Here is a 27,284-nt window from a genome sequence, read left to right as displayed (position 1 = left end):
CATGCAGATCTTTTGTCGGCTGAGGTTTCTCTTGTAAGCAAAGTGTTCACGCTTTTTAGATCAAATTGATGAAAATATTTTAGAGTCCAAACAAAATAGCCTGTAATATATATAAGCCTGTAATTAAAGCTGTTCATCTGAATTCAGAAGTATTATAGAAGAAATAATGGAAACAGTATATGCTTTATACACAAGAGCTGTCACTGACAAAAACCTTTGTTTTAACTTATATACAAAATCAGATTCATCTTAAATTATTGAATTGACTAACTATTGATTCAGAAATATTATGTTATATTTATATGGACGTGATGCACTTTTGAAATGCTAAATACTATAATTGTTATGGACTATAAAGTGCCAGGTTCTACTGGTTATTTATCAGATAAATATTAACAGTCATTTTAAGTTGCGGTGAGATACAAGTTTTTTTGGAGACAAGAAAATCATAAAACGCCAGTCCTTCTACTTGAAAAGTCGGTTTGTTCTCTTTCAGAAAAGATAGAAATGTCATAAAACAGTAAATCATACTCAAAATAACATCATAAAATTCTTCTGTCTTTTTGAATTGCCATTTATTAATAAACAAAGTTGCTAGTGATATCTCATAATGTTACATGATTTGTTTATACAAACCATGGCGGTATGTTACCTGGCCTTCATTTCAGATGGCTTTAAGTAAACAGTGGAACCAGTTAAAAGTACTCTGTATGTTTGATGGGTTTGTCCTATTCCCAGGTGCCAGATCCTGCAAATATGTATATATAAACTGGTATCTTTTTGTCTGTAAGGTGTCAGAGGTGTGCTGTCGTTGATGGAAACCTGCAGACTCTGTGGCTCTAAGTTTGTTTTCTTGTTGAACACTTTATAAATCTATTCTGTCATGTTCAAAAGAAGTGATACCTTGTAACACTAAGGAGGACTATCTTCAGAACCTGAGTGAAGAAGAAATGATGCAAACATGCATTTAAAAATAGAGCGAAGTTAAATTTCATGTAATTAAGTTAAACTAAAGTCAGCTTGAACAAAGTATTTTTATTATAAGTATTGCATATACAAGTGCCTATGATTAACTGTTGATCCAATTGTTAACATATTCTTTTTCTTAATTCTTGTCCTGAATATGCATGAAATATTTTTCACTGGACTGTGTAGCAATTAACAATTAATTAATGAAGACCGAACTTTGACCTAAAATGGTTTACTTTTATAAATTGTGACTTGGATGGAGAGTTGTCTCATTGGCACTCATACCGCATCTTCTTATATCTATAAAAGGATTTTTTCGTAAACCTAATCCCCCTTATCCAGCCATCATAATGTTCAGGGTTTAGTCAGAATAGAATGTCTTCGTATGTCTATTATTTTTGTAAGGGAATCGTACTACCATTTTCTTTGGTCCCATGGGCAGACGATTTCAAGAAGGTTAACTGTATTTAGATGGATGTAAGGGTTCAGGTCAGCAGTTACGGAACTCTTGAATTAAAGGGCTTTTAAAAGACCAGTGGATAAACATGGTTTTGACCCCTTATACAATGTCTGATTCCTACAGATATTGTATGACTATGTTAATCTCGAGGAAGAAACTGTTTAAGGATGCAGACCTTGTAAATGACCGTAGTATTTGATTGCATGTCAGTCGTAATATAACATGTCTGTACAGGAAACCATCACAAAACCACGCTGCTTATCCTAATGATGTGTCTGTGGTAAAATCGGATAAAGGTGATTGATGAAATGTATTAATGATCATTATGCTCTATATACTGAATTAAAAAGACCTTTTATATGATGAAAAAGAAATGATATGGTGTATTCATTCATGTCAGAAAATCACTACTTGTATTTGAAAAAATAAAAAAGGAAAATAACAGGGCTTTTCTTGTTGTTCTTCCTCTCACAGTGAAGCCTTAGAACAGAGCAAGACTGTGAGAGCCTTCTTTAAGCCTGACACACGTTCAAAAATGATTTCCTACCTTCCAAGTAAGGCTGTTTTGTATCAGGCTTCAACCTTTCTACCTCCATCCCTGCCCTAACCACCCTGTCCCGTCCTCAGTAACCTAATTTTCTATCAAAGTAAGTTTTTATGCCCTCGTAAAAAAATGTTGAGGGGCATATTAATTTACCCCTGTCCGTCCGTTCGTTCGTTCGTTCGTCCGTCCGTCCGTCCGTCCAGATTAGGATACATTGTTTGTCCGGCTATTTCCTCCTACAGTTTTGGAGGTACAACTTTAATATTTTTTAGTATGTTCATACACATAGTGAAGGTGTGCATGGCCACAGGATTTTGATTTTTTTCAAATATTCTGAAAATGACAGGTAGTTAGACTGAGTCATTTTTTTAATACTAGCTGCATAAAAAGATCAGGGTTTGTACGGGTATCTCCTCCTACAGTTTTGGAGATACAGCTTTAATATTTTTAGTATGTTCATACACATAGTGAAGGTGTGCATGGCCACAGGATTTTGATTTTTTTCAAATATTCTGAAAATGACAGGTAGTTAGACTGAGTCATTTTTTTAATACTAGCTGCATAAAAAGATCAGGGTTTGTACGGGTATCTCCTCCTACAGTTTTGGAGATACAGCTTTAATATTTTGTAGGATGTTCATACACATAATGGAGGTGTGCATGGCATTGTCCACATCTAGTTTTCAACTAGATTTAGAGTTTGGATGGTCAGTTATGCCAAGAACTGAAATCCAAAGTATGATATATAAAAGACGAAATATTATATACTGTAGCCTTTATAGTCAGAATCCTGCAAAAATTGTTTTCTCAATTTTGGCATTATTCATATTGCTTTCTTTTGAGTTTGCAAACTGTTTAATATCTTTTTTAGATAGTATGTAGATTGCAGAATTCTGTTCCATCATATTTCTATCAATTATTACTGTGTGGTTACGCCAATTAACACCAAATTAAGATATCCGTTAATAAACCACTTTTAACTTAAGTAAATGTCAAATTGGTACATTACTTGGCTGTAGATGTGTTTTTTCTGTGCTGTTAATGGGGCCATCAACTTAAGTTTGTGTATTGATCCTGTGATATATACCAATAACTCTGTAGTATTATTAATGGAATATATTTCTTGCACGAACAGTCTTATTGTAATATATTAGGACACTGAAATAAAACACCTTTAAGTCTAGGCTGTATTTCAAATCAGATATTATGCAATTTAAATAATAGAAAAGCTGTCATTATTTACATACAATATTGTTTCTGATCAATTTCCTTGTTTTCAGATAAAATTTAGATGTATAAAACCTATGAATTACATCATTAGGAAGGTAACGACTATCAATTCTAATGCAATTTGTTTGTAATAATGATTTTGATTGGACAGCATCATATATTTTGAGGGGTTAAATCTACTGTTTACCTGTCTAACTAATGGAAGCCACCGTTTTTAATTCTGGAATTTATTGGTATGTTATTCCTTCAATGATTAACTAAATAATTAGAAGTCTCACCTATAAAGTCTACTTATTCTCAATTTTATTTCATTCTGAAGCTTCCAAATAGCCAATAAATGTCTGCAGGTGTTTATGTTTGACACTGGAAGCCTATCTATGAAATCTTACTGTTTTAAGGTTCCAAAGAGGAGAGCAACTTTTGCAGAATTTTTTCAATTGACGATGATGTCTTAAAACTTGAATGCCTTGACTATTTTGCATTTGAATGGAGACTCAATTGAATCGTAATTTAAGCTTTGCCTAAGTAAAACTTGGTTTTAAGTAAACTAAGCTTTCAATACAACACAGTTATCTCCTAAATATACGGTCTTTTGTCTTTTCTTTCCTCAGTTTTTTGTCTTCCTGCCCAAAACAATGAACAACTTGTGGCTAAATGTGTTTATTATTCATTCATAAATTCTTTAAGAGACAAATTTATTAGTTTTCCTACCAAAGGTCAGTATGTTCTCTCAAGACACTCCAGCTGAGCCCTCAACCAATAAAAACTGGCCATTACGAAATAGCTCACAGTGCTGAAAGTGGCATTAAACACAAATAAATCAATCAATTGTTTTCTATTAAGAATGTTTCAAGTCATTAATTCTATAGCCTTGAATGCCTTATTTGAAACTGTGCTATGATGATGACGAAAAATAATTAAAAGGTTGCAAACATGTTTACACATCCCCCACATTCTGTATGTGCTGCATGCAAACATATTTACCCTTCCCCCCACATTCTGTATGTGGTGCATGCAAACATATTTACCCATCCCCCCACGTTCTGTATGTGCTGCATGCAAACATGTTTGTCCATCCCCCACGTTCTGTATGTGCTGCATGCAAACATATTTACCCTTCCCCCCACATTCTGTATGTGCTGCATGCAAACATGTTTAACCCCCCCCCCCCCCCCCCCCCCCCCCCACATTCTGTATGTGCTGCACGCAAACATGTTTACCCTTCCCCCCACATTCTGTATGTGCTGCATGCAAACATGTTTACCCATCCCCCCTCATTCTGTATGTGCTGCACGCAAACATGTTTACTCTTCCCGCCACATTCTGTATGTGCTGCATGCAAACATATTTACCCTTCCCCCCACATTCTGTATGTGGTGCATGCAAACATGTTTACCCTTCCCCCCACATTCTGTATGTGCTGCACGCAAACATGTTTACCCTTCCCCCCACATTCTGTATGTGCTGCATGCAAACATGTTTACCCATCCCCCCTCATTCTGTATGTGCTGCACGCAAACATGTTTACTCTTCCCGCCACATTCTGTATGTGCTGCATGCAAACATATTTACCCTTCCCCCCACATTCTGTATGTGGTGCATGCAAACATGTTTACCCTTCCCCCCACATTCTGTATGTGCTGCATGCAAATATATTTACCCTTCCCCCCACATTCTGTATGTGCTGCATGCAAACATGTTTACCCATCCCCCCACATTCTGTATGTGCTGCATGCAAACATGTATACCCATCCCCCCACATTCTGTATGTGGTGCATGCAAACATGTTTACCCCCCCCCCCCACACACACACACATTCTGTATGTGCTGCATGCAAACATGTTTACCCTTCCCCCCACATTCTGTATGTGGTGCATGCAAACATGTTTACCCTTCCCCCACATTCTGTATGTGGTGCATGCAAACATGTTTACCCTTCCCCCACATTCTGTATGTGGTGCATGCAAACATGTTTACCCTTCCCCCCTCATTCTGTATGTGCTGCACGCAAACATGTTTACCCTTGCCCCCACATTCTGTATGTGCTGCATGCAAACATGTTTACCCATCCCCCCACATTCTGTATGTGCTGCATGCAAACATGTATACCCATCCACCCACATTCTGTATTTGCTGCATGGAAACATGTTTACCCATCCCCCACATTCTGTATGTACTGCATGCAAACATGTTTACCCTTCCCCCCACATTCTGTATGTGCTGCATGCAAACATGTATACCCATCCCCCCACATTCTGTATTTGCTGCATGGAAACATGTTTACCCATCCCCCACATTCTGTATGTACTGCATGCAAACATGTTTACCCTTCCCCCCACATTCTGTATGTGCTGCATGCAAACATGTATACCCATCCCCCCCCCCCCACATTCTGTATGTGGTGCATGCAAACATGTTTACCCCCCCCCCCCCCCCCCCCCCCCCCCCACACACACACACACACACACACATTCTGTATGTGCTGCATGCAAACATGTTTACCCTTCCCCCCACATTCTGTATGTGGTGCATGCAAACATGTTTACCCTTCCCCCACATTCTGTATGTGGTGCATGCAAACATGTTTACCCTTCCCCCACATTCTGTATGTGCTGCATGCAAACATGTTTACCCTTCCCCCACATTCTGTATGTGCTGCATGCAAACATCATAATTTTTTATTGCAAGATGCCTACTGCATGCTAGTAGACAATCACAGCACTTTCTGCAGTTCTAGAGTTTTGCCCCTTTACAAATGGAAAAATTGTTGAATTTTTTGTTTCCGTTCTCTAACTTTAGTTTGCCTCGACCAAATGTTATGAAACTTAAACGCAATGCTTATTACCACAAAACTCGGATCAAGTTCCAATTTGGGTGGTGTCAATTTTACGGTTCTGGAGATATGCCTCTTTATAACGTTATATGCAAGTGGGGACATCATTTGTGTCCTATGGATACATCACTTGTGTCCTATGGATACATCATTTGTGTCCTATAGATACATCATTTGTGTCCTATAGATACTGTCCTATGGATACATCATTTGTGTCCTATGGATACATCACTTGTGTCCTATGGATACATCATTTGTGTCCTATGGATACATCACTTGTGTCCTATGGATACATCATTTGTGTCCTATGGATACATCACTTGTGTCCTATGGATACATCATTTGTGTCCTATGGATACATCACTTGTGTCCTATGGATACATCATTTGTGTCCTATAGATACATCATTTGTGTCCTATAGATACATCATTTGTGTCCTATGGATACATCACTTGTGTCCTATGGATACATCATTTGTGTCCTATGGATACATCATTTGTGTCCTATGGATACATCACTTGTGTCCTATGGATACATCATTTGTGTCCTATAGATACATCATTTGTGTCCTATGGATACATCATTTGTGTCCTATGGATACATCATTTGTGTCCTATGGATACATCATTTGTGTCCTATGGATACATCATTTGTGTCCTATGGATACATCATTTGTGTCCCATAGATACATCATTTGTGTCCCATAGGTACATCATTTGTGTCCCATAGATACATCATTTGTGTCCTATAGATACATCATTTGTGTCCTATGGATACATCATTTGTGTCCTATGGATACATCATTTGTGTCCTATAGATACATCATTTGTGTCCCATAGATACATCATTTGTGTCCCATAGATACATCATTTGTGTCCTATGGATACATCACTTGTGTCCTATGGATACATCACTTGTGTCCTATGGATACATCATTTGTGTCCTATGGATACATCACTTGTGTCCTATGGATACATCATTTGTGTCCTATGGATACATCATTTGTGTCCTATGGATACATCATTTGTGTCCCATAGATACATTCTCCATTTATTTTTTTAATCAATGGGTGGTTCCTTTGATCTCAGTTTTTCATTGGACAAAATTATATTATGACGTCAACTTCTTTTGCTTTCCTCTGAATTTTCTATTGTGACATCACTAAAAAAGGCAGTTGTGTCTGATGACGTCACAGAGATCTATAGAAAGAACACATATTTTTGCAGATTAATGGAATAGAAGGATTAAGTCTGTCTGTATAGCATCTAAAAATCATTAGAGAAATAGATTCCACCATGAAGTTCCATGCAAAATGATATTTCTCAACTTTCCACAATTAAATTTAAAAATTTTGATGGTTCAGCGATCATCGCATTTTAAAATTGATCTCAAGTGGAGAAATATTGTATCACATTAGATGCAGTGGAAGACGCTATATTTATCTTGTATTTATAAGTAACCATGGTGACAAGTCTATGTCAGTAATAAAAAAAAACAATAACATTTATATTTCTTCCTAAAGCTGCTCATTTATATTCTTTTTCTTCATTTATACGACAAACATCAAGTAATTGTTTTAATGTAACAAAACCTGAAACATAAAATACTTGTTAAATTATTCATATGAAGACATTCAATAGTTGTATAAAATCTCTCAGGTTCTTTTATACCCAGCCTAGTGGTGCCGTTTTAATATGCTACATTAAGTTGAAAATGTTATTATTAATTTCTCTATTGCATTTTATCTTTTATTGCATGTAGAGAATTAAGTCTGGTATTAAAAGTTACAATCTACAGTAAGAAGCCTAAGAAATAGTAAGGATACATAGATGTCTAGGAACATACAGTTGTTATTTTGCACTTACATCATTATTGAATTTATCAATGAAGTGTAAGCAGTAATGGTACATTCAGGGTGATTTAGAGCTGTATTGTAAAGTGTCTTTTGTTGAAGACTGTATTGTAAAGTGTCTTGTGTTGAAAACTGTATTGTAAAGTGTCTTTTGTTGAAGACTGTATTGTAAAGACTGTATTGTAAAGTGTCTTGTGTTGAAGACTGTATTGTAAAGTGTCTTGTGTTGAAGACTGTATTGTAAAGTGTCTTTTGTTGAAGACTATTGTAAAGTGTCTTTTGTTGAAGACTGTATTGTAAAGTGTCTTGTGTTGAAGACTGTATTGTAAAGTGTCTTGTGTTGAAGACTGTATTGTAAAGTGTCTTGTGTTGAAGACTGTATTGTAAAGTGTCTTGTGTTGAAGACTGTATTGTAAAGTGTCTTTTGTTGAAGACTGTATTATGGTGATTATTTGTGTCATTGGGTTGTTGTCTCATTGACATTTAGGCCAAAAGAATAATACATGTGTTTCCACTAACGTTCTGAAAAAAAATAGGGTAGGTAGGTAGGCTATATCATTTTATTTTACAAACATTTTTTAGCTGATTACTACTTGGGAATCAGTCTGACTTTAACAATGCTTGTTCCGTAATGGCATAAAAAGTGTTAGGGTAGGCACTAAAAATTAGGGTAGGTAGGGTTAGCAGAAACACATGTATTATTTTTTTTGGCCTTACCCTACATCTTGTTTCAGAGGTTGTTCATTAATGAAAACTGTTAAAACAGAAGATTTCATAAATCTGCATTTTCATTACAGTGTAAAAAGAAATAGTTATCATCATGTAAAAATCTATAAACTGGATGTATTCTATTATTCATATAGATATTTTAGGTCATTCATATTGGTATTTTAGGTCATTCATAGGTATTTTAGGTCATTCATAGGTATTTTAAGTCATGCATATGCATAGGTATTTTATGTCAATCATATATATTTTAGGTCATTCATATGTATTTTAGGTCATTCATATTGGTATTTTAGGTCATTCATAGGTATTTTAGGTCATTCATAGGTATTTTAAGACATGCATATGCATAGGTATTTTATGTCATGCATATATATTTTAGGTCATTCATAGGTATTTTAGGTCATGCATATGCATAGGTATTTTCAGGTCATGCATATAAGTATTTTAGGTCATTCATAGGCATTTTAGGTCATGATTACAGGTATTTAAGGTCATTCATAGGTATTTAAGGTCATGCATATGCATAGGTATTTTTAGGTCATGCATATAGGTATTTTAGGTCATTCATAGGCATTTTAGGTCATGATTACAGGTATTTAAGGTCATTCATAGGTATTTTAGGTCATACATATGCATACGTTTTTTAGGTCATGCATATGCATAGGTATTTTAGGTCATTCATATATGTAATTTAGGTCATGCATATAGGTATTTTAGGTCATGCATAGGTATTTGAGGTCATGCATATATATATTTTATGTCATGCATATGCATAGGTATTTTAGGTCATGTATATGGGTATTTTAGGTCATTGATAGGTATTTTAGGTAATGTATATAGGTATTTTAGGTCATTCATAAGTATTTTAGTAAATCTGCAATTTCAATTTCAGACTATACCCATTGACAGATGTAAACTTATAAAAATATAGCAAAGAAATAAACCAGCAGCTAAGAGACCAACTTAACTTTGCAGTGAGGTTTGATCATTTTTGTCTCTCATCATATTTTGATTTCAACATTTGCATTATACCATCAAAATTACAAAACATGAGACATATCTCTGTGTTAACAGATTATGTACTTTGTGTTGAATGTTCCACTGCCTTAGTCTTTAAGATGGAGAACAGCAATAAAACCACTGATCCTGACTGCATTTGGTTTTGTTAAATGGATATAGGACTTCTGTGCCATTAATTAATTTTAAGTCCCTTCAACTTAATTTGCCTGATTATTTATTCATGTAAAATTGCTCAGCATATCACAATGTTCAATGTTTATACAGTGAAATCTGTCACCCTTTTCTTTTTTCGCTGTAGTAATACCAATTCATTTTTTTCCCCTGCCTGACGACTTGCAGGGGACTTAGAAATAATGGGTGTCCATTCATCTGTCTCTCTGTATGTCCAGTCTTCTTAGTGCTCTCATGTGTATAATTCTTGCCAGATTTTTATAAAACTTATATCATAGGTTTATATCACCAATGTCTTGGACAATTTCGAAAATCAGTGCTAATCTACAAATTTTAGAGTTATGCCCCTTGGAAATATTAATAAAATGGAAAATTGTATTGTTAGTGCTCTCATATGTACAATTCTTACCAGATTTTCATGAAACTTATATCGTAGGTTTATATCAGCAATGTATCAGACAAGTTGGAAAATCAATGCCAATCAAATAGTTTTAAAAGAGTTATGCCCCTTGGACACATTAGTTATATGGAAAATTGCATTATAAGTGCTTCCAAGTGTACAATTTTTGCCAGATTTTTACCAAATTTATATCAAAGATTTATATCAGCAATGTCTATGACAACTTCGAAAATCAGTGCTGATTAATTATTTTTAAAAGGGTTATGCCCCTAGGTAATATTAACTATATTGGAAATTGCATTGCATTTGCTCTTAAGCCTTCATTTCTCTACGATATTCATAAAAATTAAAGAAAACAAAACAACAAGTTTTTTGCCCTTGGACAGATAAACTATGTGCAACCTGGGGGACATTGGAACTCTGTTCTTTTATTAACCTTAATTCAAAGGTCACTTCTCTTGTAAGGTCACTTTTTCTCTGGTCTCAAGGATGACATTTATATATTCAGGTTTGACTGTATACTCATTATTCAAATGACCTTGCTGAAAGAAACTTTAAATGTTGACCAAATATAGAATTTTTGTGTTCATTCCAGAATAATGAGTCTTAAGAGAACACTTAATTCCTGTGAGATTTTTATTTTCCTTCACAAAAAGTTTTGATCTTGACTAAAGCAACAACATTTTTATACAACACACAGTGATATAGACAGATCAATTTTGATACTGTGATATAATTTGCCAAGAATGTGTCATTCAGGATGAAAAAAACACCAACAGTAACTATTTACTTAGTCTGATCAAAATGTCAGCTGAACCGAGACTAAACATCGTGCTCTTTATTATCAAAGTTTTCACTTAAATATTTAATGTGGAATGAATTTCAATTCACAAAAAATTTATTCTTACTTCTTGGTATACATTTCTTATAAAAAATCACGAATTATCAAAGAAAATGTCATCAGGTGTTCTATATGGAACAATTTTTGACTGCTGAATCTTTAAATTACCACTTTTTTTCTATAGAGTAGCACTTGCACAACTGCAATGCAGATTTGAGTTACATCATTATCAAGTTATCTTGATAGCGATGGAATACAATTACATCATCTTATATACATATGAATGACAGTTATGTGCCCTTGATGAGTATAAAAGTCTTTTAACAACTTGTTTGCCACACTGGGAAAATTGTTTCATTTGATTGCTGAGATTTGCACATTTCTATGTGTAGCAGTCAGTAGAAAAAAAAACATTGCCCTTGCTCATTCAGTCTCTTATCTGCATTTATGTGCCCTTGATGAGTATAAAAGTCTTCAAACAACTTGTTTGCCATGCTGGGAAAATTTTTGTATTTGATTGCTGAGATTTGGCTATTTCTCTGTGTTGTCAGTCAGTAGAAAAAGAGCATTGCGCTTACTCATCCAGTCTTGTTTAAGTTTACAGTTATGTCCCCTTGATGCATATCATTAATATGAATAGAGAGGGTATGGTAAAGAAAGCATACAGTGAAAACTTTAACATGTCTAATGGTTTTTGTAGTAAAATAATAGTGTTATTAGGTAAAATTGGTTTTCAGCATGTTTGTGAAAATCAAAATACTATGTCAAAGACAAAATTACTTTTTTCATTTCAAAAGAAATTAGAGGAGGAATTCATAAAATCCTGGAAACAAGCTCTTTTTAATGACTCTAATAAAGATAGTCATGGTAATAAACTAAGAACGTATCGCAAAGTTAAAAATAATTTCGAATTAGAAAAATATCTCCTACTGGACCTTAACAAAAGTGTTATTTCTAAAATGGTAAAAATTAGAATTATTAATAGCAAATTACTAATAGAAGTTGGTAGATATACTAGAACGCCTTTAGAACAGAGAATTTGTCCACTTTGCAAGGATGGAATTGAAGATGAATTCCATTCCCTCATTAAATGTAAAGCGTTAGAATTTAATAGAAATATACTCTTTTGTTTTGTAATTTAAATGATATAGTTCCATCTTTTGTTAATATGTCTGAAACTCTGAACAAGATAAATTTAGTTTCATTTTGAAAAGTAATGACACTGACATTTGTACTGTATGTGTAGCTGGAATAAGTGATATTCATTTTAAGCAAACAGAATGTTAAGAACTGTTGTAGTATTAAATCTTATTATAAAAGCTTGAATTAATAATGTAGTGAATAACACCTCCATGCAATGTAGATATAAAATATGTGTCTCTTATCATTGAGAAAATATGTCTCTGTATATTTGCTTTTGTTTATTTTTGTCTATTTTTTGTATTTGTATTTTGTAAATGTCAGCTGGTATCATTCCTGTATTTGAATTTACACCAATAAAGTTATTTGATTTGATTTGATTTATAAATGTCCATCAGGAAAGTTTGCCACAATAAAAAAAAATGTTTTATCTAATTTCTGAGAACAATTATAACTTGCTGTGTCAGAATCAGAAGCACAAATTAGGAGAAAGAGAGCACAAATCAGGAGAAAGAGAATATAAATCAGGAAAAAGAGAGCACAAATCAGGAGAAAGAGAGCACAAATCAGGAGAAAGAGAGTATAAATTAGGAGAAAGAGAGCACAAATAGGAGAAAGAGAGCACAAATCAGGAGAAAGAGAGTAAAAATTAGGAGAAAGAGAACACAAATCAGGAGAAAAAGAGTACAAATCAGGAGAAGGAGAGTATAAATTAGGAGAAAGAGAGTACAAATCAGGAGAAAGAGAGTATAATTCAGAAGAAAGAGAGCACAAATAGGAGAAAGACAGCACAAATCAGGAGAAAGAGAGCACAAATCAGGAGAAAGCACAAATCAGGAGGAAGAGAACACAAATCAGGTGAAAGAGAGCACAAATCAGTAGAAAGGGAGTATAAATTAGGAGAAAGAGGGTATAAATTAGGAGAAAGAGAGCACAAATCAGGAGAAGGATCACATAATTCAGAAGAAAGAGAGCACAAATCAGGAGAAGGAGTGCACAATTCAGATGAAAGAGAGCACAAATCAGGAGAAAGAGAATACCGGTATAAATCAAGAGAAAGTGAGCACAAATCAGGAGAAAGAGAGCACAAATCAGAAGAAAAAGATCACAATTCAGAAGAAAGAGAGCATAAATCAGGAGAAAGAGAGCACAAATCAGGAGAAAGAGAGTATAAATTAGGAGAAAGAGAGCACAAATCAGGAGACAAAGAGTATAAATCAGGAATAAGAGAGCACAAATCAGGAGAAAAAGAGTACAAATCAGAAGGAGAGTATAAATTAGGAGAAAGAGAGTACAAATCAGGAGAAAGAGAGTATAATTCAGAAGAAAGAGAGCATAAATCAGGAGAAAGAGAATGTAAATCAGGAGAAAGCACAAATCAGAAGAAAGGGAGTATAAATTAGGAGAAAGAAGGTATACATTAGGAGAAAGAGAGCACAAATCAGGAGAAGGATTGCACAATTCAGATGAAAGAGAGCACAAATCAGGAGAAAGAGAGTACCGGTATAAATCAAGAGAAAGAGAGCACAAATCAGGAGAAAGAGAGCACAAATCAGAAGAAAGAGAGCACAATTCAGAAGAAAGAGAGCATAAATCAGGAGAAAGAGAGCACAAATCAGGAGAAAGAGAGTATAAATCAGGAAAAAGAGAGTATAATTCAGAAGAAAGAGAGCACAAATCAGGAGAAAGAGAGCACAAATCAGGAGAAAGAGAGCACAAATAAGGAGAAAGAGAGTATAAATCAATAGAAAGAGAGCACAAATAAGGAGAAAGAGAGCACAAATAAGGAGAAAGAGAGTATAAATCAAAAGAAAGAGAGCACAGTTTAGGAGAAAGAGAGTATAAATCAAGAGAAACAGAGCTTTATGTCCTTATTTACTTTGTTTCTGTCTAATCTTCAGTTATGTGCCCTTGATCAGTGTAGACATCATCCAGCAACTTGGTTGTCAGACTGAAAATTGTTTTATATGCCCCATCTACTATCATAAGAGGGAGTTCTGTTTTTTAGTCTGTGCAGTCTGTCTGTTTGTATGTATGTCTGTTTTTTCAACAAATGTTTTGATTTTGTGACATTTTTCTCAACTACTCTTAAACAGAACAACTTCATATTTTGTCAGCAGCTTGAAAGTGATGAGTTGTAATTTTTAGGATCTGTCGGACACCCACTTTCTGTTTGCTGATACTTAAAATCTATCAATATGCTGAAGGAACTTAAGTTTTTCTCAAACATTTCTTCAGTACTACTAAACTAAATGACCTTATATTTGGTCAGCATGCAGCTGAACCTTGACGAGTTGTTAGTTGTTACGTGTGGATGCTTTTGTGATCTGTCAGACATCTACTAACTTCTGGCAATTTGAAACTTTAAATTGCAAGTGAGGATATGCACAATGTGTGCAGCTTCTCATCTATTTTACATCAGCAAAAGGCAGCATGTTTTAAATGGCACATTTTTTGCATGAATTTTAAATTTTGATCATAAATTTTAATGAATGAATTAGGCAATACACTAAAACTAAGATTGACACTCCTTCAATCGAAGTTGTCCTTATTCACTTTTAACTATTGTGTTAGGTGCCAGGGAAGATGCAGCTAAATACTAAATAAAAAGAAGATTGTTTGTACATAGGGAAACTAAGGAAAGGAGAAAAACATATACATTCATACAATTAGGACACATAAATAAGTGTTTGATTCTCATATTTTCCCACAAAAACATGGAAGAGTTTTATAGACTGCTAAGACATTTGAAATAAAAATACGAAATCCCATAAAAGGAACAGATAAATTTTATCTAGTCTTTACATGATTATTAACATTCTTTCTTGGGTAAAAATCCAAAAGGAGATTTTAAATTTGCTAATTCTGTCATCAGAAGCTTGTCAGGTTCATTAAGATGTGACAAAATTTGGAGTATGTGGTCTTTTCCTTAATTGATTCTGTTTTTTTATCTTTCAAGATCACTATTAGTTGAGAGTTTTTCCAAATAAAGCTGTTATTAGCAGTTTCTTAGATTTCCAATGTTTATTCCAAATGTCATTGCTATGGCTACAGGCTATCAAGACTTCATGGTCATTAAGGAAGTCAGCTTCATTACTGGGATGGACACTAATACAAACTTTCAATTAACCCAGACTGATGTTAGATGGACACAGGAAGCTGAATGACATATGGATTTAGGATTCTATCATGATGTGCAGAGAATAAAAGAGTTGGCTGTAATTTTACCCTTATTACTTTTTTTTTTGGGAGGGGACGTCTTTTGGTGGTAGAACCAGGGTGCCCAGTCTGTATAAGCACCTAAATTCAGTAGGGATCCTATAGCTAAAATCAACCAGGAAAGAAAATGTTTTACAAGGGAGGGAATAATTTCTCCTCATATTCCTTATTTTAATTGCACATCTCCTTTTAATATTTAATAGCCCTTATAACATTAATTCATTGTAATTAAGTATTTTTCATAGCCATTGGAGTGTAGTTAGAATATAATGATCTCTTTTACGGGAACAAGGTTTTTCTGCTTCTTCTTAAGTTTACAGTTTATTGTTATAGTCCTATTGCTGGTTTTCTCAAAGCTGACTTAATATAAATTGGCCATATGTGTTCATAAGGTGTCTTGTTTCAATAAATATTGTATCTTATATTTCCTCAATTAACCAAGCATCAGGGCAACCATTTCTAATAATAGAAGTTCATGGTAAAACATAAAAGGCTTTGTCCAGATTTGAATGAATATTTGATGGTCCATTTTCATGATTTTATCTGCAGAAAATTTTTCAAAGAGCGTAGTGGGCCTTTGATACAAGCAGAGTCCTTTGATTTTGTAGCTTTTCTGTAAAGTGTAACTTATCTCAGCTGATTATTGGTACTTTCCATTGCTATCAAGATAGTATTGGACATTTAACTAACAAAACCAATCATTGAAATGTGCTTGACTTGTCCTGAACATTTATCTAACACTTAGAAGTCAATTAACAAGTTACTGAAACATGCTTGACTTGTCCTGAAATATTGATGGTTGATGAATACCCTTATAAAGTAGATCATACATATTCATGTGCATAAATTACTGTTAATTAAATTATTTTATGTTATCCAATTTTTATACAACAAGTTGCAACCTGCTCAGATATCACTTTGCTTGAAGTTAAGCTGCTAAAAGTGACATTTCTATAGTAATGTTTACACCTGTGTGTCACATTGTTCATGTTAGAATTTTACATGGAAACCTTAAATAATAAATGTCCGCCAATCTATTTGCTTCCTTTATGAGAGAGGAGTTGTCCATTATACACAATATAAATCAACGTTTTCTATTATAATTACCAAACATATGTTTTATTTAGATATTCAAAAGTAAATTTATTAGAATATTTTATTTAAAATATTATAAGGGAAATTTATTAGAAGTTATTTCTCTCATGTTTTTCAATAAAATATCCGTAGTTCACTAACTAATTGTGTAATAAAGTAGAAAACTCTTTGTTTGAGAAACATGCATTAAGTCGGAAAATTTAATAGCTGCACTAATTTCGATTATTATCGTATGTGTTATGAAAGTTATCTTAAATAGGCTCATAAAGTATAGAATTAGAAAATATGTCAGACGCTGCATAACACTGGACTTTTGTTTTTACATGCCTGCCTTGGTCTGATTGGAAGCATAGAGTTATTAACAGATCAAAATGGGAGACATTTTTATAGAGGTTTTGGACGCTTACCAAAACAATATATGAAATTTGTTCAGTTATTACCGCCAATTAACGTTGTACATTACAATAATTACCAAACTTAATTGCCGTTTATGAAGTCAATTTCATTATCTTCTTAAGATTATTGATCGGAATATTTTTGAAGTTTGTTGAAAATTAAAGGTTATCCCTTCTGCAAGAAATATGTAAATAATGTTTCATAATTCTACACCTGGATTAGCAATTCCTGTGATAAGATTAGCATAAAACTGTATCCTAATGTTCTAAATTATGTAAAAAATATCTTTGAACTCAGAGAAGCCAACCTCTTTGTTTCACTTGAAAGAAATTTTGGTAGATATTAAAATACTAAATCAAATCATAAATCTACCACGATAAGTTAAAAATTTAAAACAGGAATCATGAAGTTTTGTATTTAGTCGTATTGGCAAAAAACACAGCCCCAATGCATCTAAGACAAAAAAAATGTTGAAAATTAAAAGGACATACATGTAGGACAATTTGCATTATTTTTTTAATTAATTCATCTGTCCTTCCTTCATCTCTGTCTTTACATCTCCTTCCTTCAACTCTGTCTTTTCATCTGTCCTTCCTTCATCTCTGTCTTTTCAGCTGTCCTTCCTTCATCTCTGTCTTTCGGTGTATCCATCAGTCTATGGCTCACACAGTCTCTCTATTTCTATCTGTCAGTGTACATCTATTATAGTAAGACCAACTCTGCTGGTCTGTTGTTATTCACAAGAGAAGAAGTGTTTAAGGTTTTTCATGTAAAGGCTGTAATGTCTGGAGCTAAAAGAAAATAAATTCAGTCAATTTGACAATGCACACTGATAAAAGAAAATTGATGGCTTTTGTCAAAAATTGAGTGTCTTATATTGCATATGACCTTAATGTACATATTAGTCGTAATAAAGAAATATCACTAATTCAAGTCCTATACAATATGGATGACAAAACTGCATTCCTCAAGTCTCTCTTTTGTACAGAAGCTATGCTTTATCACTGGGGCAGTACAGGAAATACAGCACGTCCTGGTATTGACAGTCTGTATCAATTCTCCACAAACCTTTGATGTGGTAAACTGTAGGAAATTAGAAATTTACAAAATTATATAAAATGCATTGAATATATCCCTTGAAATAATTAGAAATGTAACATGATAACCAACAAATGCACATTTTATTAGCCAATAAATAGTTGATGGCTTAAAAATCCCTGTTTCTGAGGATTTTATTGGTGCTCTTTATTACGGATTTAATCAAAATAACATTAGTGGATGCAGAAGGTTATGTTTAAGAACTGCAGCAAAGTAAAGCTATAAATTTTACCAGGTTAGTAAATGGAGAAAGTCTCTTTGTTGTTTTTTGTTGATTTCTGATTTTTGTTAATGAATGATTTATGAGACAAGATATTTGATGTCAGTTTTAAGAAACTGGAGTACAATTTTAGCTTTTATTGACTTTTCTATGAAATATTCATTGCTAATATGAAAGATAAAACCATGCCACAATGTTCTTAGGTTTAAGAAGAATTTTATTAGCAAACAGACTTTGTTTCATTTTGGTTTTTTCAAATCCATAATATTTTCTATTGCTATGGGCTTATATTGTAATGAGTTTTGAACAATATTAGGTCTTTGATGTGGTTTGAGACACACAAATTACATCTTGAGTATTAATTTTGTTTCCATTATATTAGATGAACATTTTAAGGTTTGTAAGTATAGTAATTCCAAGACAATTTCAACTTAAATACAGAGAACAGGATAGTTTTAAGCTTGAACTTATAGATACTCTAGAAAACATTATCATTTTGTCTCTTGGTTTTAATTACACATAACATTTAATGATGAAGTTGAATTCAGAAAAGCACTTCAGAAGCATGAAATTTATAAATCGTTGTTTTCATTTTTTACAGCACTGGGTGGATACTGCTGGTGGTGGACTATCAGTACCCAAGAGTATCATCAGCTCAGTAGTCAGTACTTAGGTACATGATTTATAACAAACCTTTGTTAAATTGTCTGTTTATGAATTTATAAATTATCAAGAAACTAAAGTTTCAACTTCCTCAAGCAAAGTCGACCTTAGATGTATTGGCTCTATTATTTTTAGGTCCCATTTGTTGATATAACTTTTCAATTGTTTCGGTTCTTTCACATCTTTGGCTTTCAAATATTCGGCTTTAAATATATATAGTACTATTCTTCAGAAAAATGTATGCAGTCGTACCCCTATTGTAATTCTGTCAATCTGACAGATTCAGAAAGTTTCAAGATAACTTGCTTGCCTTAAGGTTGTAGTCCGGTCAGGTTTAGAAATTTTTGTCAGATGTTCGGACTCCTTGGTTTTTTTCCTACGATACAGGGTAAAATATTTTGCTCCGCATCACACACTTTTCTTATCATAGAAAACTTCAATAGCTCATAAAAAGGTCATTATCTAGATTTAAGCAGATTCTAGGTTTTTTATCTTACGATTTGAGACCCAAATAATGCCAATGCTAAATATAAGGTAAAAGTCGTGAGTCAGCCTTTCCTGCCATTTTTTTTAAATCAAATATCTCAAAAAGGATTCCATAACCTATCAATATTTTTAGCTTATTTTGTTCCTTAACTAATACTCTTCTGACTCATAATATCAATTTTAAATTCTAGATTTTTTAATTTCACCTAAACTACATCCTTAAGTGCAAAAGGTTGTTGGTTTGTTCACTTGATGGTTATAACTAAACACTTTAAAATTGCTTCTCTGCTTATTACACAAAGCAAAGACAAGTTGGCACTAATAGCCAGAATGGTGATTTTTGTTCATGAGTTAATCTCAGATGACCTTTTTAAACATTGCTTTGTTCATCAGGAAGAACATATGTTAAATCTTTAAACATTGTATTTTCTCACTGACTTGTCAAGCAATTGTACTCCTGGCACAGTCTTTTACTCAAAACTGTTTTTTGTTTAGAAATTTGACAAATCTATAAATTTTTCTGACTTCCATAATTTTGATTAGAACTGTACCTTTAAGTACTTAATAGCCATGTTTTTGTTGAAGCAAATGTTATATTTCTGACGATATTATATGACTTTGTTAATTATTTGACTATTATTTCAATACAGATGTGTTGTCTCCATGAGTACCATCCAATTCTAAATAATTGACATGCCAGTTTTCATAAGGCTTTTTCTTTTACAATTGTATTTATTTTTAGAAGAAGGGAATTAATAGAATCAATAAAACAGCCAATAAAGTGTTGTGAATGTTCCAACGAATTTCCTGTGAGAAAATCGACACATTACAGATGGTGCGATGTTCTTATTTACATAAGTGCAGAAATGGCAGAGTTATTATTCCAATTAATCATATTGGTCATTGCAACTTGTAATAAAAAACTGTCAATTCTAAAGAATTTCTTTGGTTAAATAGAAAAGGTCTTAATTACTGTAAATTCAGAAATGATTGTGTGCATTTATTCTCGTGATTTTTGAAGAATGCACAAAAATGCGAGATAAATTTTTAAGGAAAAGCTGCATACAGATATATGTATCGGATATCAGAATGTGAGTTCTTTTTATTGCGATACTCACCCAGTCGCATTTTTCACATTAATAAAAACCTTGCATAATTTCTGAATTTACAGTATTACAATTGTAATTTAAAAAAAAAAGTTCTTAATTACCTAAATGATCCACATCTTTTTTTTCCTCAATAAAAGAAGAATTATTAAAGTATCTAGATTATTAATTTTTGTATTGGTCTATGTCATTTTGTATAAAATTAGAAAATATACCACATGTGAATGTTTTATTGATTGTTGTTTAATTGAAATCCTTAAAATTTATAACTATAATAGTCTTTTTCCAGTGTTTGGAGATTTTTGACATGATCAAAAATGATTCAGGCATTATTAACCTTAGTGGATTGTCCTTGACCTTATTTCCATGGATAACAAAACTGTAGATTTTTATAACAGGTTTTTCTTGCTAACTTTGAGTAATAAGAGTGATTTTTGGTACATAGAATCATTGAAAAGTCTACATGTCTGTTGGACACAGTTCATTTGACCTTTTACCTCAATTCAGTGTTAAGATTTTGTGGTAAAGTCAGTATCTCAGATACTAGAAGCAATAGGTCAATCATATTTGGTATATGGAATGACTGTAAGGTGTAAATGTTATTCTGGCAGAGTTCTTCTAACCTTGATATCAATTTCATGGTTCATTGGTCAACATTGAGCCTTCTTAGTTGCCTGTTGTGGTGCTGTAGTAAAACATATGTTTAAAATTAAATCATGACCAGTAAAGCAGGCAAGACTTGTGTGTGTGCACTCTTGTTTAAACTGTTGGATGGACAAGACTTAATTTGTACTTTCCTGAAATATGTGGAAGAAAGTTTAGAGTTCCATATATTAATGCCAAAAGAAATGATATGCATATCATCTCAACCTTCATATGACCTTGGAGTTGATTTTTTGGGGCATTTTTATCTGTGCTAACAATTTTATCTTCTGTCATAGACTTTTTATTTGTATATGAGGCACATTGGTGCATGGCTTAATTCACTGAACACATTGAAAGTTCTCCCAATATCTTGAAAGAGTCTGGGGGAAATAGAAAAATAACTATTCCATCTGTTAAGAAAAAATGGTATCACTATTTACACTTATTTTTCTTTTGTAGATAAGTACTAGCTTATCACATTTGATGTTTTCAAAAATAACATATTATATTTGAATTTCTCAAGCTATTAGTTTATTCTACTGACCACTAGAGCAATTGAATCCAGATGTTCATTTTCAGAAATCTTCAAAGTTATTATGACCTTTCTTGTAAGTAGCCTTGTCAATCAATGGTTGTAAGTGTTTTAATTGTCCTGGTTCAGACTAAATTGTCAATAGATTTAAGTGTTCTTATTGTCCTGCGTCAGGAGCCTAAACTGTCAATGGTTGTAAGTGTTGTTATTGTCCCAGGTCAGTAGCTTTGACTGTCAATGGTTGTAAGTGTTTTAATTGTCCTGGGTCAGGAGACTTAATTGTCAATAGATTTAAGTGTTCTTATTGTCCTGCGTCAGGAGCCTAAACTGTCAATGGTTGTAAGTGTTGTTATTGTCCCAGGTCAGTAGCTTTGACTGTCAATGGTTGTAAGTGTTTTTATTGTCCCAGGTCAGGATCCTTAATTGTCAATGGTTGTAAGTGTTTTAATTGTCCTGGGTCAGGAGACTTAATTGTCAATAGATTAAAGGGTTCTTATTGTCCTGCCTCAGGAGACTTAATTGTCAATGGTTGAAAGTGTTGTTATTGTCCCAGGTCAGGAGACTTAATTGTCAATGGTTGTAAGTGTTGTTATTGTCCCAGGTCAGGAGCCTTAATTGTCAATGGTTGTAAGTGTTGTTATTGTCCCTAGTCAGTAGCCTTAATTGTCAATGGTTGTAAGTGTTGTTATTGTCCCAGGTCAGTAGCCTTAATGTCAATGGTTGTAAGTGTTCTTATTGTCCCTGGTCAGGAGCCTTAACTTTCAATGGTTGTAAGTGTTCTTATTGTCCCTGGTCAGGAGCCTTAATGTCAATGGTTGTAAGTGTTCTTATTGTCCCTGGTCAGGAGCCTTAATGTCAATGGTTGTAAGTGTTCTTATTGTCCCTGGTCAGGAGCCTTAATGTCAATGGTTGTAAGTGTTCTTATTGTCCCTGGTCAGGAGCCTTAACTTTCAATGGTTGTAAGTGTTCTTATTTTCCCAGGTCAGGAACCTTAATTGTCAATGGTTGTAAGTGTTTTTATTGTCCCAGGTCAGTAGCCTTAATGTCAATGGTAGTAAGTGTTCTTAATGTCCAAGGTCAGGAGACTTAAATGTCAATGGTTGTAAGTGTTGTTATTGTCCCAGGTCAGTAGCTTTGACTGTCAATGGTTGTAAGTGTTTTTATTGTCCCAGGTCAGGATCCTTAATTGTCAATGGTTGTAAGTGTTGTTTTTGTCCCAGGTTAGGAGCCTTAATTGTCAATAGTTGTAAGTGTTCTTATTGTCCCAGGTCAGAAGCCTTAAAAGAGGGGCGAAAGATACCAGAGGGACATTCAAACTCGAAAAATCGAAAATAAACTGAGAACACCATGGCTAAAAAAGAAAAAGACAAACAGACACACTACACCGACAGTACACAAAACACAACATAGAAAACTAAAGACTAAGCAACACGAACCCCACCAAAAACTGGGGGTGATATCAGGTGCTCAGGAAGAGTAAGCAGATCCTACTCCACATGTGGTACCCGTCGTGTTGCTCATGTTAGTACAAACCTGGTAAATAGTCTAATTCAGCAGGTCAAATTCATGAAAAGGGAACAGGATTGTAGTTACAACATTAGGAACATATCCGCTATCATCTGTGAAACAGATATTCCATAATGGTCAACCAACTTGTGATGGCGTCCATAAAATTTACTAAGTGATGATTTCAACTTCACCATTTGGAACTCTTGGTTTAATAGCTTCCTTGTGAGCAAGGAAATCATGAGAGGAAATACAAGCCCTGGAATATGGTATCAATTGGGAGATATATACTCTGTATGCAGGGGCTCAGTAGCCTTAATTGTCAATGGTTGAAAGTGTTCTTATTGTCCCAGGTAAGGAGCCTTAATTGTTAATGGTTGTAAGTGTTCTTATTGTCCCTGGTCAGTAGCCTTAATTGTCAATGGTTGTAAATGTTCTTATTGTACCGGGTCAGGAGCCTTAACTTTCAATGGTTGTAAGTGTTCTTATTTTCCCAGGTCAGGAACCTTAATTGTCAATGGTTGTAAGTGTTTTTATTGTCCCAGGTCAGTAGCCTTAATGTCAATGGTAGTAAGTGTTCTTAATGTCCAAGGTCAGGAGACTTAAATGTCAATGGTTGTAAGTGTTGTTATTGTCCCAGGTCAGTAGCTTTGACTGTCAATGGTTGTAAGTGTTTTTATTGTCCCAGGTCAGGATCCTTAATTGTCAATGGTTGTAAGTGTTGTTTTTGTCCCAGGTTAGGAGCCTTAATTGTCAATAGTTGTAAGTGTTCTTATTGTCCCAGGTCAGAAGCCTTAAAAGAGGGGCGAAAGATACCAGAGGGACATTCAAACTCGAAAAATCGAAAATAAACTGAGAACACCATGGCTAAAAAAGAAAAAGACAAACAGACACACTACACCGACAGTACACAAAACACAACATAGAAAACTAAAGACTAAGCAACACGAACCCCACCAAAAACTGGGGGTGATATCAGGTGCTCAGGAAGAGTAAGCAGATCCTACTCCACATGTGGTACCCGTCGTGTTGCTCATGTTAGTACAAACCTGGTAAATAGTCTAATTCAGCAGGTCAAATTCATGAAAAGGGAACAGGATTGTAGTTACAACATTAGGAACATATCCGCTATCATCTGTGAAACAGATATTCCATAATGGTCAACCAACTTGTGATGGCGTCCATAAAATTTACTAAGTGATGATTTCAACTTCACCATTTGGAACTCTTGGTTTAATAGCTTCCTTGTGAGCAAGGAAATCATGAGAGGAAATACAAGCCCTGGAATATGGTATCAATTGGGAGATATATACTCTGTATGCAGGGGCTCAGTAGCCTTAATTGTCAATGGTTGAAAGTGTTCTTATTGTCCCAGGTAAGGAGCCTTAATTGTTAATGGTTGTAAGTGTTCTTATTGTCCCTGGTCAGTAGCCTTAATTGTCAATGGTTGTAAATGTTCTTATTGTACCGGGTCAGTAGCCTTGACTGTCAATGGTTGTAAGTGTTCTTATTTTCCCAGGTCAGGAACCTTAATTGTCAATGGTTGTAAGTGTTTTTATTGTCCCAGGTCAGTAGCCTTAATGTCAATGGTAGTAAGTGTTCTTAATGTCCTAGGTCAGGAGACTTAAATGTCAATGGTTGTAAATGTTCTTATTGTCCCAGGTCAGTAGCCTTAATTGTCAATGGTAGTAAGTGTTCTTAATGTCCCAGGTCAGGAGACTTAAATGTCAATGGTTGTAAATGTTCTTATTGTCCCAGGTTAGTAGCCTTACTTGTCAATGGTTGTAAGTGTTCTTATTGTCCAAGGTCAGGAGCCTAAATTGTCAATGGTTGTAAGTGTTCTTATTGTCCCATGTTAGGAGCCTTAATTGTCAATGGTTGTAAGTATTCATTGTCCCTGGCCAGTAGCCTTAATTGTCAATGGTTGAAAGTGTTCTTATTGTCCCAGGTCAGTAGCCTTAATTGTCAATGGTTGTAAGTGTTCTTATTGTCCCTGGTCAGTAGCCTTAATTGTCAATGGTTGTAAGTGTTCATTGTCCCTGGTCAGTAGCCTTAATTTTCAATGGTTGTAAGTGTTCTTATTGTCCCTGGTCAGGAGCCTAAACTGTCAATGGTTGTAAGTGTTCTTATTGTCCCTGGTCAGGAGCCTAAACTGTCAATGGTTGTAAGTGTTGTTATTGTCCCTGGTCAGTAGCCTTAATTGTCAATGGTTGTAAGTGTTCTTATTGTCCCAGGTCAGTAGCCTTAATTGTCAATGGTTGTAAGTGTTGTTATTGTCCCAGGTCAGTAGCCTTAATTGTCAATGGTTGTAAGTGTTCTTATTGTTAATGGTTCAGGTCGGGAACCTCAGTTATTGAAGCTGTTAATGTCCAAGGTTAGCTGTTTGGTGAGTTGTTGAAGCTGTTATGTACAAGTTTAGCAGTCTTGTGAGTTGTTGAAGCTGTTAAAGTCCAAGGTTAGCTGTCTGTAGAGTTGTTGAAGCTGTTAATGTCACAGGTTAGCTGTCTGGTGAGTTGTTGAAGTTGTTAATATCCCAGGCTAGCTGTTTGGTGAGTTGTTGAAGCTTTTAATGTCCAAGGTTAGCTGTCTGGTGAGTTGTTGAAGCTGTTAATGTCCCAGGTTAGTGGTTTGGTGAGTTGTTGAAGCTGTTAATGTCCCAAGTTAGCTTTCTGTTGAGTTGTTGAAGCTGTTAATGTCCCAGGTTATCTGTCTGGTTAGTTGTTGTAGCTGTTAATGTGCAAGGTTTAAGGAGTCTGGTCAGTTGTTTAAGCTTTTGGTCCCATAACAATTATGTTATTCACCTTAATACATTTTTTCTGGACAAGGAAGTTGAGGACTTTCAACCACTGAATAATTGCCTGTTTTATAATGTATTTTTTGTCAGCATAGTTATAAACCATTTTCAAGACACTCTTGTATACAAGCATGTTGTGATATGGATATCATGATATAGTGGTATCTTTTTGTTTAAGAAATGTTGGTATTATGAATTTGATAATATGCAATGTTCTTTTCTTGCCACCTCGTCCTTCATTTGTATTTTCTCTCACCATGGTAACACCATGGAAGTAATATTTAAAACGAATAACAACGACTAATTAGTATATATTTATAGCATGCAGAGCTCTGTATTAAAGTTATATGATTTTATCCAATTATAGTCTCAGCGGTAAGACCCCTTTGGTTACTATCTGTGATACCCCGGTTGTAAAATGGCATCTGGAATTTCTTATCAGTCACGTGATTTTATCGAGTCCGATAATTATAAATCACCTGTGGGAAATCCTAGTTTATTAATAACAAGGATGCGCTGTATCATATAAAACTTCTACCTTCAGAAAGAAATTGAATGATGTAAAGAACGGACTAGAATTGTTTAAACTACAACAGTTTAACATGGACAATTATATTTATTTTTGCATATTTTTGCTTTTAACTGTTTGTTTTAAACTGATATAAAAGTGTTTTCCGATTAAAAGCGGATCACGAGTAAAACAGGTAATAACGATGAAGCAATCAGGTTTCACATGATGTTGAACAAAATAATGTAGACAAATGTAGACATAGAATATTTTACTGTAGAAATGTGCCAAGTTTATGAGATTTATAAAAATATTTACTTTCAAGTAATTGATTACATTATTGAAACTGGACAACTAAAATCGGGATGATAAGTTCGTAAACATGTTAAATTTATATCTATTTTAAAAAAGTGTTTACAATTGAATACTAATATTAATGTAGCACGTTACAGCAAAAAGAAAATCAACCAAACAAAATGAGCTTAACGCTATCTGTCTAACCGCAAATTTATTTTATATGAATTAGTTTATGTACAAATTAAAGAATAGAAACGTTTAAAATTGTGAATATTTAAATTGCCTGGTATACACGAAAGACTTGGATTATTCGTATTTAATTAAAGGGGGTCGAAACATATTTTTTGTACAATCATCTTCTTAACTTTCAGAAATGGCTTCTTAATTAACTGGTTTTAAATATTAAAATTGAAAATGATCCACCCTTTTTCTTAAATTCCATATGTGATAACTGTTGGCCTAAACTATTAAGATAAAAAAAGACATAAATAGGAAAAATAGACTAAAATCAGCATTGAACAACTGACTCTA

General features: G+C 34.0%; 2 protein-coding genes across 4 annotated transcripts in view; both read left to right on the top strand.

Moving 5' to 3' along the window:
• LOC127729435 (discoidin domain-containing receptor 2-like) overlaps positions 1-27,284 on the top strand; it is a 150,372-nt gene that overhangs the window by 9,207 nt on the left and 113,881 nt on the right. Inside the window, exon 1 of one of the 3 annotated variants that reach the window (XM_052237263.1) lies at positions 9,531-9,595. The exons of 1 other annotated variant lie outside the window; for it this stretch is intronic. The gene's annotated coding sequence lies outside the window, so the exon portion shown is untranslated. Of the gene's footprint in view, positions 1-9,530; positions 9,596-27,284 lie in introns of those variants that run through there. One more of the 3 variants, XM_052237262.1, reaches the window with a different exon arrangement.
• LOC127728920 (transcription initiation factor TFIID subunit 1-like) lies at positions 12,519-13,591 on the top strand. Its single transcript, XM_052236500.1, is given in 3 exon segments — positions 12,519-12,788; positions 12,791-12,830; positions 12,967-13,591. Coding segments are annotated over 3 exon segments (843 nt in total). The 5' UTR covers positions 12,519-12,610.

The sequence above is a fragment of the Mytilus californianus genome, unplaced genomic scaffold (assembly GCF_021869535.1).
Source record: "Mytilus californianus isolate M0D057914Y unplaced genomic scaffold, xbMytCali1.0.p SCAF_2, whole genome shotgun sequence".
Taxonomy (NCBI): domain Eukaryota; kingdom Metazoa; phylum Mollusca; class Bivalvia; order Mytilida; family Mytilidae; genus Mytilus; species Mytilus californianus.
This window is presented reverse-complemented; position numbering and strand designations above follow the sequence as displayed.